This window comes from Ceratotherium simum, chromosome 22, assembly GCF_057802395.1.
Source record: "Ceratotherium simum simum isolate JZ-2026a chromosome 22, ASM5780239v1, whole genome shotgun sequence".
NCBI classification, from domain to species: Eukaryota; Metazoa; Chordata; class Mammalia; order Perissodactyla; family Rhinocerotidae; genus Ceratotherium; species Ceratotherium simum.
Window position 1 is genome coordinate 42,415,989 of NC_141921.1, and position 13,799 is coordinate 42,429,787.

At 44.6% G+C, this 13,799-nt stretch overlaps 1 protein-coding gene across 4 annotated transcripts in view; it reads left to right on the forward strand.

The window, feature by feature from the left end:
- The window catches only part of MTOR (mechanistic target of rapamycin kinase), a 123,112-nt gene that overhangs the window by 67,677 nt on the left and 41,636 nt on the right, over positions 1-13,799 (forward strand). For all 4 annotated transcript variants that reach the window (XR_015555858.1, XM_014783863.2, XM_004425578.3 and 1 more), the window contains exons 29-30: positions 9,250-9,325; positions 12,730-12,869. Coding sequence is in view for 3 of the 4 variants with exons in the window: in XM_014783863.2 (XP_014639349.1) it covers positions 9,250-9,325; positions 12,730-12,869 (216 nt within the window). In the remaining variant the exon portion in view is untranslated. The remainder of the gene's footprint in view (positions 1-9,249; positions 9,326-12,729; positions 12,870-13,799) is intronic.

Below are 13,799 nucleotides of genomic sequence, written 5' to 3' on the forward strand. Positions count from 1 at the left end.
CAGAGTGGGTGGACAGAGGAAACCCCTGTGTGGCCAGAGCACAAGCACAGATTGTATCTTTCATTCTTAGCCCCATCTTTGTTTAATGTCCTTTTACATCCAGCCATAGCCAAGGGTCAGTTCTCTCATGAATCACCGGTAGAGCGTAACTTTACTTCTGGCTGCTTTGAAGACTTCCTGCAGGTTCACTGTACAGCAGCTTGCCTTTATAGAGCGTCTTACAGACCCCAAGGAAAGCTGCTTTTTCGGTGCATCGGTGAGAAGCTGTACAAAGGGAAGAGTCCTGGGGTTTCTCCTAAAGCTGACCAAGAGGACAGAAGGTCTTTCCTTGCAGCTCAAGACCATTCTAAGGGGAGAAGCGTGCTGTGGTTCAGTAGTAAACCTCTGCTCTGCCACTGCATCTAGCTCATCCTCGGGAACACCTCGAGTTAATGACACCACCCTTATGGCGAGTTAGAGAAGCTGCTTCTGATTTTTATGTATCACTGTGGGAGGGGAAACAAACTGCTGGCGATGAAACTGTAGCACAGTGCTCTGGAACCTTAAATTGTACCCTGTATCATGATTTCAGAGATGTTCAAGTGTGAAAAAAGTGTGCGTCTTAGAACTGATGCAATATAGTAGGTGCTGGGTTCTGCTCCATGGCTACCTCTGACACAGTGTGTCCCAGTGATGATGAAATGTATCAGTGGTGACACCACTGGTCTCCCCAAATTCTTTTGGATATCTCATTGGCTATGAATCTTAGTAATCCAATTAGTGTGTGTCCTGGTCCTCTTCTGTCAGTTTTTCCTTACCAAGAAAGTAGGCATATTTTTTTCTTTTCCCTAATCTCAGAATGGGCATCAGTATTTCTACAATGTGGCCTAACTCCTTAATGGAGTAGAAGGCCAGCTCACATCTGCTTATACAATTAAGTGTGGAGAGTTCAAGCTGCCAAATCACTAGTTGCCAGCTTTTTAATTTAATTTTTGTTTCCCAAATTCATCCACATAATAGACTGAGTCAGAGCTCTTGAACATTGAGAAGCCAAGAAGTCAGAATTTTACCCAAAATATCAACTCTGCTTTGAGTCAAGGCAGTTGAAAATCAGCTTTGGAGTCAGTCTGTCAGCCCTCCCCCCCGATTTGTTCCTTTTCACCTTCCTTTCCCTGACAGCTTCTTTCTAATCGTCTCTCTCAGAGCTCTTCATTTCGCTTTGGATATGAAGAAGCGGAAAGGAGGAGAAAAACCTCCAGGCGTCACCAGAAAAGGAGCAGTGCTCATTGTTGTAGAATAAAAAGATAATGGCCAATTTGTCAAGAAGTGTTGACAAGAAAGATAAAGTTAGAAGTAATTAACTAGCTGACATGCTGGGAGTGATGTGCCTGCCAGTAGCTCCCTAAATCAGCCAGAGCCCTGGAAATGCGACAGCCATTCATCATTTTTACAACACGCCTCTGACAGGCCCCTGAGTTGAAAGGCCAGCACAAATCTTGTACTTAGACTCTCTGGGGCTCTGCAGCCTCTCAGTGCCTTATGCAGGGCTGTGCTAGGGCACCTGGCCCCATGTCCAGCCAGGAGGTCCTGGTGGTGATGTGTCAAATGGAACAGCTTACCAGGCTTATCGCTGAGCACTGTCCATCCTCAGGGGATGGGCACTCTGATTCCCAGAGCCGGCTTTGCAGACTTCTCCAGGACAGATCACTTAGTGAGCATAGAGTGCTGAAGGTGAGCTCCTAAGCAGCATTCCTGGGGGCCTGGTAATCTGACAAGTGCTGCTGTCAACCAGCCAAGAGGGTGCGCCCACAGACTGGTTCATACATGGGATCTAGCAGCAGGATGAAATGATTATGCAGCCATTACAAGCGGTTATGAAGACTCTGGAAAAAGTGGGAGTTGCCTATGTTATATGAAAAAGCATAATACAAAATTATATGAATACTCTGGTCACCACTATGTATAAAATATGTATTTATTTATACAGAATATGCACAGGTTAAAATCATATTTTGGAAAGGTGATTATATTGTGGTGAGCTTCCCTCCCCCAAATTTTTCTTAAACAAAAAAGATATACTTCCCCTACCAATCATGAAGAGAGAATTTTTTTGTCTCCCTTTCCCTAATCTACACACCTGTTAGCATTCTATCTTTTTTATTGTTAAGCGCCCCCACTTTCTCACATACAGAGTTAGCATGTCCTCTAGCAATTGTGACAGACATACCATTTAAACTGTGACCAGACAAAAGAAGGGGTGAAGACACAGTAAGAGCTCTCTCCCCTCAGGCCGCTCTGGACTGCAAGTCAGGAACCCATTTTGATCGTCCATTTGTTCGTCCAAGGCGTGCCACCTCTCTTGCACCAAATCTTTTTTACCTTGGTGCCTTAGGTCCCCGAGAGCTCCAAGGACACTGACTATCCCAGCTTTGACACCATCTAATGAGGCCAGCCTTCTCTTTCATAATATGTACAAAAAAGTAAAGTTACTTTTCCTAAGTTCCTGAAGCAAGAAAGGAAAGTCTGCCCCTGCGAGACCCAGGGGTGCTTTTCATCACCTGACACTGGCTTTCGCTAGAGTGGGTAACTCTAAGGCCTGCCAGTCCCCCCTCGCTTTCCCTGCTGCCTGTGTGTAAACTGCCCCTCACCACCTTTCTCCATGTCACATCTCAGATCATCTCACGTTGCTTTCTGTCTTCGTTACTGTGGTTTTACTTTTAAATTACCCTATTCAAAAAGAGACTGTTGCATCCTTGAGTTCCCCAGGCCATTTGCTGCTCCCTGAGTCCCAGAGTGTCTGCATGATAAAGACGTCAGGGCCCAGCCAACCCCAAATCTTCCTGGTTCTGTGTGGGAATCAAGCCATTTTGTCTTTAATCATACGTTGGGCACAGAGCTAAGTCTCAGTGCTGGGAGAAATGACGGGGTGATGGGAAGCAGTTACCACTCTATAAGAGAAACAAGAAAAACTGCTTGATATAGTGCTAAGGACCTGAAGCAGTGTCCAGCTTAGCCCCATCTTGGCTGCTCGGGAGCTCCTCAGTCAGACCTGCCGAGGTCCCGTCAGCTGTGTTGCATGTGTCACCAGCCTAGTGCCAAGGGAATTCAGAGAATTCTTAGTTGACAGGGAACCAAATAAAACGCAGACTGTGGTATGCACTAGAAATAGACAGGAGAAAGAAGGCCCAGAGCCATTTGGGAAGAGTGTGTATCATCCTCATAAATTCCTGATGGGAGCACTCGGAAAGCCTAAGCGGTCCCCCAGATGTGACTGCAGATGCTCCTCATTTGACTGACTCTCGGACAGGCTCGGGCTTTGTGTTGAACAGTCCTGCATCACCTTGCTCTTAATAGCTGAAGGTCACCAAGGCGCCAAGACTAAGAAATGAGAACCAAATGAGCCATACAAGAAGGAATTAGCAGGCCAAATTACTTTGGATTTGACATCAGTCCAGAAGCCAGAAGTCCTAGAAAACCCTTCAGGAAACAAGAGTTCTTCAGGTTTCTCTTCAGGTGATAGGAGTGGCATTTGGATGCCAAGCTGGAGACTCTCTTATTGCTTTGCTGTGGGTCAGCATGAAGACCTTGAACAGTTAATGACCGACCCTTTCTGTCAGTCTCATCCTCAGTGAAACTGGTCACCACCTGTGTCTGAAAAGCACTGAGGAGAAGCTCGAAAGGGAGAGTCGTGGAGAAGTAAATAGGCCCCGCTGCCAGCGCTAGCTTCTCAGCATCACTCTTGACGGGGAATCTGCCAAGGCAACGAGAACTTCCTTCACATCTGAGTCGCGTACTCAGCTTACACACTTTCCCTACTTCTGGAAAGAGATTTTCAGATAGTAGGGAGAAAAGATGCCTGGTGTAATCTGTTTGGTATGGAAGGCATTGAGGCAATTTCTTATCTGTGTTTGTTAATTCCGCTCAACCCTAGAAAGTGTTTCCCTCAATTGCCAAGAATTTTCCCAGTTTCAAGCTCTTCAACTCAGCTTCTTTTAATAAAAATTAAATCTTGGGCTGGGGGAGGGGAGGTGGGGAATGAATGAGCGAATATGTCTGTATTCTTCCTCTCTGGATATCTCAATTCACTGTGTTTTCCTGTCTGTCTCTCTTCACGGTCTCTCTAACACCAGGTTCCTTTGTGGGCTCTGAGTTTTATTATGTGGATAGGCACTTCCTGTTGGCCCTATAGATTCACAACTATAGAAGATCTCAACTGGATGTTCTCACTGGGAAAACAGAGTGGAGTACAAATAACCCCTCTCTACCCATGTTAAGACAGCAGCAGGAATCGGTATCCACCAGCTTAGAAAGTTCTTGTGACACAGCTCTCCTTTCCCTCTGGCCTCTGTGCATGGAGAGGAGACGGGAAATCTGGTCAACCTGTCATTTCTGCACACTGTTGTCGTGGGCACGTTGCTGCCTAAACCTTATTCTCTCTAAGCTTGTGTGTTGTCAGCTCTTTTTAACCAGACCAATGTCAGCAGGGTCTGGTTTGTGTTGTTAAGCACTCTGCTGTTGGGCGGCGGCTTTGAACAGTTTGCCCTTTATAAGCCTCCAGCATTAATTGGGAAAGACTGAGGGGCACACAAGGGAGCGTTTATAGAACAGGCTGTAGAAAACTCCCAGCTGCCCCATAAAACAAGAGTTCCTCATTAAGGGAGCTTTTGAGCAAAGGTAATTTCTTCACATGAGCCAAACATACAGTCTCTCCCAGCAGTCTCATAAAATCACATCTGAGTTTAAAAGGGGAATATTTCTAAGGACACCCTCGTGTCACCCAAGTAGGCAAGAGACTGGGGACTTAAGCTAGGAACTACTGAGCTTCCATGAAGGCTTATTTATCCCATCCTTTGTGATCTGGGCTCTGTCTGTAGGCCTGGCAGCCTTGAACAAGCTGCCTCGGAAAAGCCCGCTGGCAGCATGGCTGACTGTTGTATTAGGAGGATCAAAGGTGAATCAGTAGCTTCTGAAAGGAAATAAGAAATAGGGGATGGGACTTAGGGGTCAGAGGGGAGTGTCAGCCACAGGATCAGTGAGGAAGTTGAAATGAAGGCACGGTAGGGCTCCTTTCTCCTGCATGGGAATTAGAGCGAGTCCCATCCAGTGCTTCATTCATTCATTTTACAGGTATCGACTGGGTGCCTCCTGACGCCGAGACACTGCCCCTCCCCTTGCAGAGCTTACAGTGTACTCTTAGCTATTACTTAAGATTGTTTTAAATGGTACAATTTTTAAGGGCAAGGATGACATCCACAGCCCTACTGGGCCACAGTTTCTTCATATATAAAATGGAAATATTAATAATAGCATCTGCTTCATAGGGTGGAGATAACACATTTAAGCAGTAAGCACAGTGCCTGGCACATCAAATGAGCGCTCAATAAATTTAGATATCTTTTTGTTGTTGTTATAATACATTGCCTCCCATGATAGAATGCCAGAAGTCATGGAGGAAAGAGAAGTTGAAGGTCCCAAACAAGAAACAGACTCTCTTGATCACCAAGAGTTTTGTCCACTTACCTCTCTAGAACCTCTACATCTGCAGTTGTGTTCTCCAGCAGCCTTGTAGGCATGCATGGGAGACTCCACAGAGGGACAGAAGAGCATTGTAGCTTAAGGAGAAAGCTCTATTGGAAAATAAAATGAAAACAGGGAGGACAAAAGAATAAACAGGTGATAGCAGCTAGTTAACTTCAAATCTGTACTCTGAACAATTGAAAGTAAGGGTGTACAATCTCCTTCTTTCATTCAGGTCCTCAAATCAGAGGCCAAGAATGTAATATTTGAAAGGGACCCTTCTTCAGACTGATCCCATTCATTTTTCATGAGTATGTTTTAGTCCATTTAGTCAACAGTGTAATTTTTCAGTGATTGTCCTTACTGTTGGACAAGAGCTTATCGTGAATCTCAAGGTACATCCCCAGTTTTCATGGCAGTTGCTAAAGGCCTGGTCAGTAGATCCCCCAGTGAGCCCACTCCCTCTCCTTCCTTCCCACTGGGTTCTGTCTGCATTCTTGCCTGCCTCCACACACATCCAAGTGGGAAGTGTTATGCAGATGCCTTTTATGGACTTTCTTCTAAAGGAGATGGGACCCTATGATGAGTTTTCTTTTTAGCTTTGCAAAACTATGTCAGTCTGTCTTTAGAGGAGGTATGTCAAAGCCATAGCAATATTAAGGTAAAATTTGTATTTCTCCTCTGAGGTCTCTAGTCACTTCTTCCTTCTTTTGATCAGTTTGTTGTAAAACTCTTCTTTTTATGCATAATGAGTGGGAGAGTGGTGTGAGAAGAAGCTTTTGCCTATTTTTGTGTTGCTTTATCCCCAGAGTCAGGCAAGCTGTGGTAATGTTTATAATTTGTTTCAGAACACAAGATTGGAAGACATTTATTAGAACTCTTGGATTTTCATGTCTGATTCATAGGGTTAACATCTTTTCAGGCAAAGAACACCTTATCTTCCTCATCAGAACAGTTTATTCCTACCAGGGCCATCCCAGTAGTTCATGTTAGGACTAAAAATAAGATATAGAATATATAATTATATATATTTATATATGGTATGTTACATATTTGATTATAATATATCATAATATATAGAATATTTACTGGCTTGCTTTTTTCCTGTCTTATCATTCAAAAATCTTTATTTGGGTTCGAGGAACTAGACAATCACAAATCTGTACCCAGTAATATTAATTATTAATACAGTTTACCCAGCCCCGCATGAGCGAGCCTCAAAGTCGAGAACCTGACTTAGGGGGCCAGAAGGAATGGGGAACTGCTTCACAATGAACCTGCAGTGGAGTTAGTCCCTTTGGACTTGGCTTTTCATTCTCAGCTTGGAAAAACTCTAATAGGGCTTCCTAAAGGAAACCATGATGTTATGGCTTCACTGTGAAATTAAAAACATTTCTAAGTTCTGCAGCAGACTGACTCAATGGAGAACATTCTAGCTCATTGCTTTGCTTAGGACGAGCACAGAAGCACAAGTGGGCTGGGCCGACCCCGTGGCTTAGCCGTTGAGTGCGTGCACTGCGCTGCTGGCGGCCCGGGTTTGGATCCCGGGCACGCACCGACGCACCGCTTCTCTGGCCATGCTGAGGCGGTGTCCCACATACAGCAACTAGAAGGATGTGCAGCTATGACATACAACTATCTACTGGGGCTTTGGGGGGAAAATAAATAAATAAATAAATAAATAAGAAGCACAAGTGGGTCCACTCAAGAGATCCACCATGAGGTTGCCTATCTACTCCTATAGATAGAGAAGAGGGAGCGATAGGTGTATGGTGACTTTCACCTCTGGTTGCAGAGCCTAGAGCCTAGAGCTTGGGCACGCGACTTGAATAGTCCTGTTCAGGATGAGTTTTGAACTTGCATTGATGATTTCCTAGTGCTGTCTCAAGTCTCAGGCTTAGATGTGTTTTTTCTGTACACAAGCATATAACTATGTTTCTAGCAACTTCTGTCCTTGGACAAAAACAAATGAGGGAAGAAGCATTTATAAGGACCTGCTTGGCAATTTCATATCCGTTATTTCATTTAATCCCCTAAAGAACCCTGTCAAAGAAGTAGTATTAGCCCCATTTTATAGATGAGAAATTTAAAACTCAAAAAAGATGACTTGTTTATGACCACACAGCTTGTAAGTAGCGGAACTGGACCTCCAGAAATTTAAATCCAGGTCTTCTGACTCCAAATCCGAAGCTCTCCATCCCCCACCTGCCTTAACAAAGAAGAGACGTAAGACTGCTCCAGGTCACGTGAGGACTATCTCCATTCATCATGGGCCTTGGGGAAGATCACTGCCCTTGTGGGCCTTAGTTTCCTCAAAAGTAAAACGGGACTGATAACACCTGCCCTTCCCACTCTCTCAGGGTTATGTGAGGTCAAAGGAGTGATAGGCTAGGAAGATGATTTGAAAAGTGCTTTGTAAACGTGAAGCATTAGATTATTACTTTCACAAATGTTCACTTCTCTAGTTCATCAGATTTCTGGGCAGTTCCCTCTTGGTTTTATTAGAAGAAATGTGGTGGAATTTGAGTTCTTAAAAATAATATTTATAACAGCAATCTCTTGCCATACTACCACATTGAACCCAAATCCTGGAATTTCCAAAAACCACTTAAAAATTAATTCTAGTCAAGTAGACAGTTTGTACTCAGGGCAGTAAACTGGATCCTTGCTCGTTAAACCAGTCTAGACTCCCAAGCTGGTCTGTCACATTTTGCTCCCTACCTATAAACAGATATAATTGTTGTTGTCTTGTGACTTTCTCAAGCCTGTTCCCTCCCTCTTTTCCTTCCTTCCTTAACTGAAGCTTCTGCCTAGTGTTGGGTTAGTTGCTGTTTTCCCTCATGTTCACATAAGTTCCTATTGGAACAATGGTCTAAGCCCCACAGCTCTCCTACTCTCAGGACCTCTTTGCAGCCTCTCTTACAAACCACCTCCAGGTCCCAGGCCTTCCAGTGTTACTGCCTCACTGCCCCAGTACAGTTACAATCCTGCAGCCCCAAGTGGCCACATACTCCCCGCAGATGACATCAGCAACGTAGTGTATTGTTAGTGAAAAGCATCTCTCCGCCAGAGAGACTGGGCAGGTAACTCTGGATGTAGTCCCTTCACAACCTGCTGCAGAGTAAGGGGTGGTCCTTGAGGAGGGTCTAAGGAGGCATCTGAATTTGAAGGAGATGGTCTCTTTGAGTCAAGCAGGCAAGATGGTTACACAGCCACACTCCCTGGGATTCTCTGTCATTGACATGGATGACCCAGCCTCAGTGCCACTTCTGTGTCACCCACAGAGCCTGATGATTTTTATTTGTTTTGGTTATTCTTATTAGTGAAGGCGACTGATGAGAGGAAGTAAGAGTTAAAAGCTCAGAGGTGTCTCATCTGGTTGTGCTCTACAACAGGGGTTATTTTGGATCTAAGGTTTCTAGTTCTTAAACAACAGACGTGTGCTGCCTGACTTACAAATTTGAGAGGAAACTAGTCTGTGCTGGTTGGAGGAACGGCCCCAGAGCAAGCAAGGCTTCCTGTCTACCAACTGTTGCCCCCTCAAAATTAGGAGTATGGGATCAAGATGAATCCATTCCTCAGATGAAATCATTCAAGTTGAGCTTTCTGGGTGGTAAAAGATAATTCGTGCTCTTTGTGCATCTGTAAGACATTGTCACCAACATACTGGTGAGCCGTCTGCCCACAAATGACCCCCTACCTCCTACCCTCTGACATGTTGAGTGTAACCACCTCTTCCTTTTGTTTTCCCAGCATTAATAATAAGCTACAGCAGCCAGAGGCAGCTGCCGGGGTGTTAGAATATGCCATGAAACACTTTGGAGAGCTGGTAAGTGCCTCATTCCTTTTAGAAAAGCAAGAGGTAGTAACCTGGCTAGGGAGGCACTTGGCCACGACCTTGAGAAAGTTACTTTCCTTTTCTGTTTTTCTCCCAATTGGTAACAGTCTAATGCTGACTTACCTGTATCTTAAGGATGAAGGAGACAAAGACTATCTGGACTGTATTCAAACTGAACATAGATCATGAGGACAGAATCTATATTTATAAATAATAAATATATGTATATTTATATGTATATTTATAAATAAATCTATATAAATCTGGTATATATCAAACTCTTAGCATGTGCCTAGCCCTTTCCTAAGTGCTCTATATACTTCATCTCATTAAATCCTTACAACAACCCTATGAATAGGTACTGTTGTTATCCCATTTTACAGGTGAGGAGACTATGGTCCCAACAGAATAACTACCTCGCCTAAACTGAGAGGGTGAAGAAATGACAGAACCAGGGCTGGAACCTGGGCAGTTGGGCATCAGAGCCCAGGTGTTTCACCCTGACCTGAGTTATCATTGTGTCGTCTGTGGCATCTAGCATTGCCACTGGCCCACAGTTAACACTCAGTACATACTTCAGAAAAAATCACAGCCAGTTCTCCAGGAAAAATATACTATAATTTATACCTGATATTGAGGGATTGTTCCATTTCATTATTGCTTACGTAGCTGCTTCTCTTCTGCCATCTTTGCCCTACTAATATTAAAATGTTTCCATTACTCTCTATGGTCCTGGGAGGGTGTTTTGGTAACTTCCTAACCATATATAAAGCATTGACTTAATCAGCTTAGCGTTGACTTCCTGGAAGGTCAAGAAGTTCTGGGTCCATATATTTGATGAGGAACCTTTTATTAGTTGTGTGGGTCACTTACTCTGGTTTGCCTTAATGAAGAGCCCAGTGTGTTAGAGTGAAGAAAATTGTGACTACTTCACAGGCTTTTGCCTCACACAATGGCTAGTAAATTGGACTGAAACTTTTAAGAGAATATTTTGCCATCTTGAGCACCTATCTGTAACTAGACTAAGAAGGCACCTCTTCAGATGACAAAACAGAAGGGACTATGTCTTGTCCATCTTTGCCACAATCCTTGTTTGCAGAGGGAAGAAAGTCGGCAGAGAGGGCACTTAATACAGTCCACCCAGGCAAAGATGTCCTCTCCTTTGATATCCTCAGAGCTGTAGACCGCAGTGCCAATCGAAACAAGGATTCCACAAACATCTGGTATTCAGGTGATCTGCCAACAGATAGTTTCTACCCTAGTGGCTCAGCGTGCCAACCTTAAATGAAAGTTCCTCCATCTCCAAGTTCTAAAGGTGGCCATTAGCTCCAGGATTATTGCTAAACCCATGGTGGATTTTCTGTTATATTTAGGTAGCTGAATCATATTAAGCTTGACAATGGTTTGCTTTTTTTGGCAGAGCCTGTGCTTTCTCAGCACAATTTATGTAACAGCAATCTCATTAGAATTTTGTGTGATTCATTGCTTAAATCTTACAGTTTCTGCAATCTATTGCAATTCAAAATATCCTGTCCCCTCCCTGACCTGCTCCATATGCTGCTGCCTCTGCTTTCTGCTTGTTCATACTGAGTGTATGCCATACATTAGTCATTAGCCCCTTTTCTCTTTTCCACCCAATATAGAAATTCAAAATGGGAAATTTACCAATGTGACTTTTTATTTTTATGTTTTTTTCTTTTCTTTCTTTCTTTTTTTTTTTTTTTTGTGAAGAAGATCAGCCCTGAGCTAACATCCGTGCTAATCCTCCTCTTTTTGCTGAGGAAGACCGGCTCTGAGCTAACATCTATTGCCAATCCTCCTCCTTTTTTTCCCCCAAAGCCCCAGCAGATAGTTGTAGGTCATAGCTGCACATCCTTCTAGTTGCTATATGTGGGACACGGCCTCAGCACGGCCAGAGAAGCAGTGCAACGGTACGCGCCCGGGATCCAAACCCAGGCCGCCAGTATCGGAGCGCGCGCACTTAACCGCTAAGCCACGGGGCCAGCCCTAGACTTTTTAATTTTATACTCTCTTTGCAGTCCTTCTTTTCTAAGTTTTATCTTAGAGAGGTATTATTCTACACAGGCTTGGAAAATGAAGCTTAGGTAGTTTTACCTTCCATGAAGCCAGATATACCCATTTTGGCAAACCCCACTGTAACTGACATTGGGGAAAAGACTATTGTGGCAGCAGCAGTAGTGCGGGGGCAGCAGAGGGGCTTGGCTCCACTGAAAACGAATGAGGAGAGGTAGGTACAAGCTAACAACCTAAAATAGAAGTGATCTCCTTACAGAGGTTCAAGAAGAAAAGATCCTTTCAGACAGCTTAGCAGAGTAGCTGTTAGTGTATATACTGCTCAAATATCAGTTTCATTTAGAAAGGAGAGGTGGGTAATGGGGGAAACTAATGTGGGCCCTGCATGGTATCATACAAATTCCACTGCAGAATCATAGTGTTGTTAAAGAAATCCCTGGAGAGCCACTACCCTGGCCTGGTAGGGAAATAGTCGTTTACCAAACTGGTGAAGAAGAAGCCCAGAAGACAAACTGAGGTAGGGGGCAGGTGGAGGGCAGACAGAGACATAAACAGTCCCCTGACCGCTTAGAGAGCCAGAGTCTGCACCTTCTAGACTGCAGCACTTCTTATTCACGTGGCCGACGCTGAATTTCAGCGTGGCACACCATCTGCTTGGGTAATGGAATCCATCCTTTGGCCCCTGACACTGGTAAAGCTGCTAGCCGCTGAGCAGGAGGGAACATTGGATGGGAGACTCTAGAAAAAGGGGGGGAAGGTTTTCCAAAGAATTTGAAGTGGTAGTGTTATATTGTATTTTAAATTATTTCCTGAAAGTTTAAAAATACGTTTTGAAGTGCAGAGAATCAAGAGCTTTTAAAAAGTGAGTTCTTGTCCTCCAGCAAATATGCAGATGTGGCCTGGTCTTTCCCGTCCCATCAGGAAAGCAGCTGCCATCCCTGCCATGTGGCCCACCATCAGAACTCCAGCAGATCGAGGCCTTGGCATCCTTGCAGGAGCTCTGGTCAGGGCTTCCTGCTGTCCCAAATGATTTCCCCTGTCCTCACATCCCCACATGCTGGAGTTGTGGTGACCCCTGTGTCTGGGCAGGAAGTGATGGGGAGAGAGGCATGGCCTGACATCTGCTCTCAGATTATCCTAGGATCATTCCATCAGTGTGCCAAGGAATCGACATTCCCACCACCACCAAACATACCTCCAGATATTCTGAAGTTCTTTTCAATCAAAGCCAAGACATACTGTGATAGGTGAAGTGTCATTCATTCAACACAGCACCTTAGGAAATAGAGTGTGTGGATTTAAAAATGAGCCCCCTTTTTCTCTGTGCCTCACAACAGTCCTCTTTCTTTTCCACTTGACAGGAGATCCAGGCTACCTGGTACGAGAAACTGCATGAGTGGGAGGATGCTCTTGTAGCCTATGATAAGAAAATGGACACCAACAAGGATGACCCAGAGCTGATGCTGGGCCGCATGCGCTGCCTCGAGGCCTTGGGGGAATGGTGAGCTGCATCAGGATGGTGGCCAAGTGGCTGCTAGAGACATCATCCCTTTGCTGTTTGGATTTGAAAGGCTTCCCCCAACAGAGTTCTTACCTAAGACTCTCATTTCTGTTTCACTTGGTATTTTCCCAGGAATCTATCAGTTTGGTGTTTTTTTCTCTCTGTTCTATGTCAGTGCTAAATAGAAAGGCTCTTTTTTTTTTCTAACTTCAACTTTGTGATGCTCTAGGACAGGACAGGCTTGGGTGTGCTCCTAGGATCTACACCTACTCCTTCCATCTGCCTCTTGACATTGACCAACTGATGAAAACCTCATATTTTCACTCTGCAACCTTGATTTTTTTCTTTATTAGCTCTTGATAATGATGTTAGGAAAGAAGAACAAATGACCACTCTCTTCAGGTGCTTCACTGAATGAATGCTTACTGTATGTCCAGCCCTCTGCCAGGCGCCAGGGACAAGAAAGACAGAAAACAAGGCCTCCCTCCACTGTGAAGTTGATGAGACCAGCACATTACAGATAGTTAGTGAAGCCTGAGAGTACAGTGACAGTGGTGTGAGCAGACAACTTTGAAAGGACTAAGGTCAGGAGACAGGTGAAGGAGAATGGGGAGAGGGAAAAGCCACGGTCATGCTTACCTGCGAACACTTGCCTAGCTCTTGGTTTGGGGAGTTGTTGGGGGATGTTGAAGAAAAAATGGTCCCCATTCTGTTTTCCAGCATCAAGTGCAGTTTTTTTAAAATAGTTAAAACAAGGGGGGCCGGCCCCGTGGCTTAGCGGTTAAGTGCACGTGCTCCATTACTGGTAGCCCGGGTTCGGATCCCGGGCGCGCATCAACACATCACTTGTCAGGCCATGCTGAGGCCGCGTCCCACATACAGTAACTAGTGGGATGTGCAACTACAACATACAACTATCTACTGGGCTTT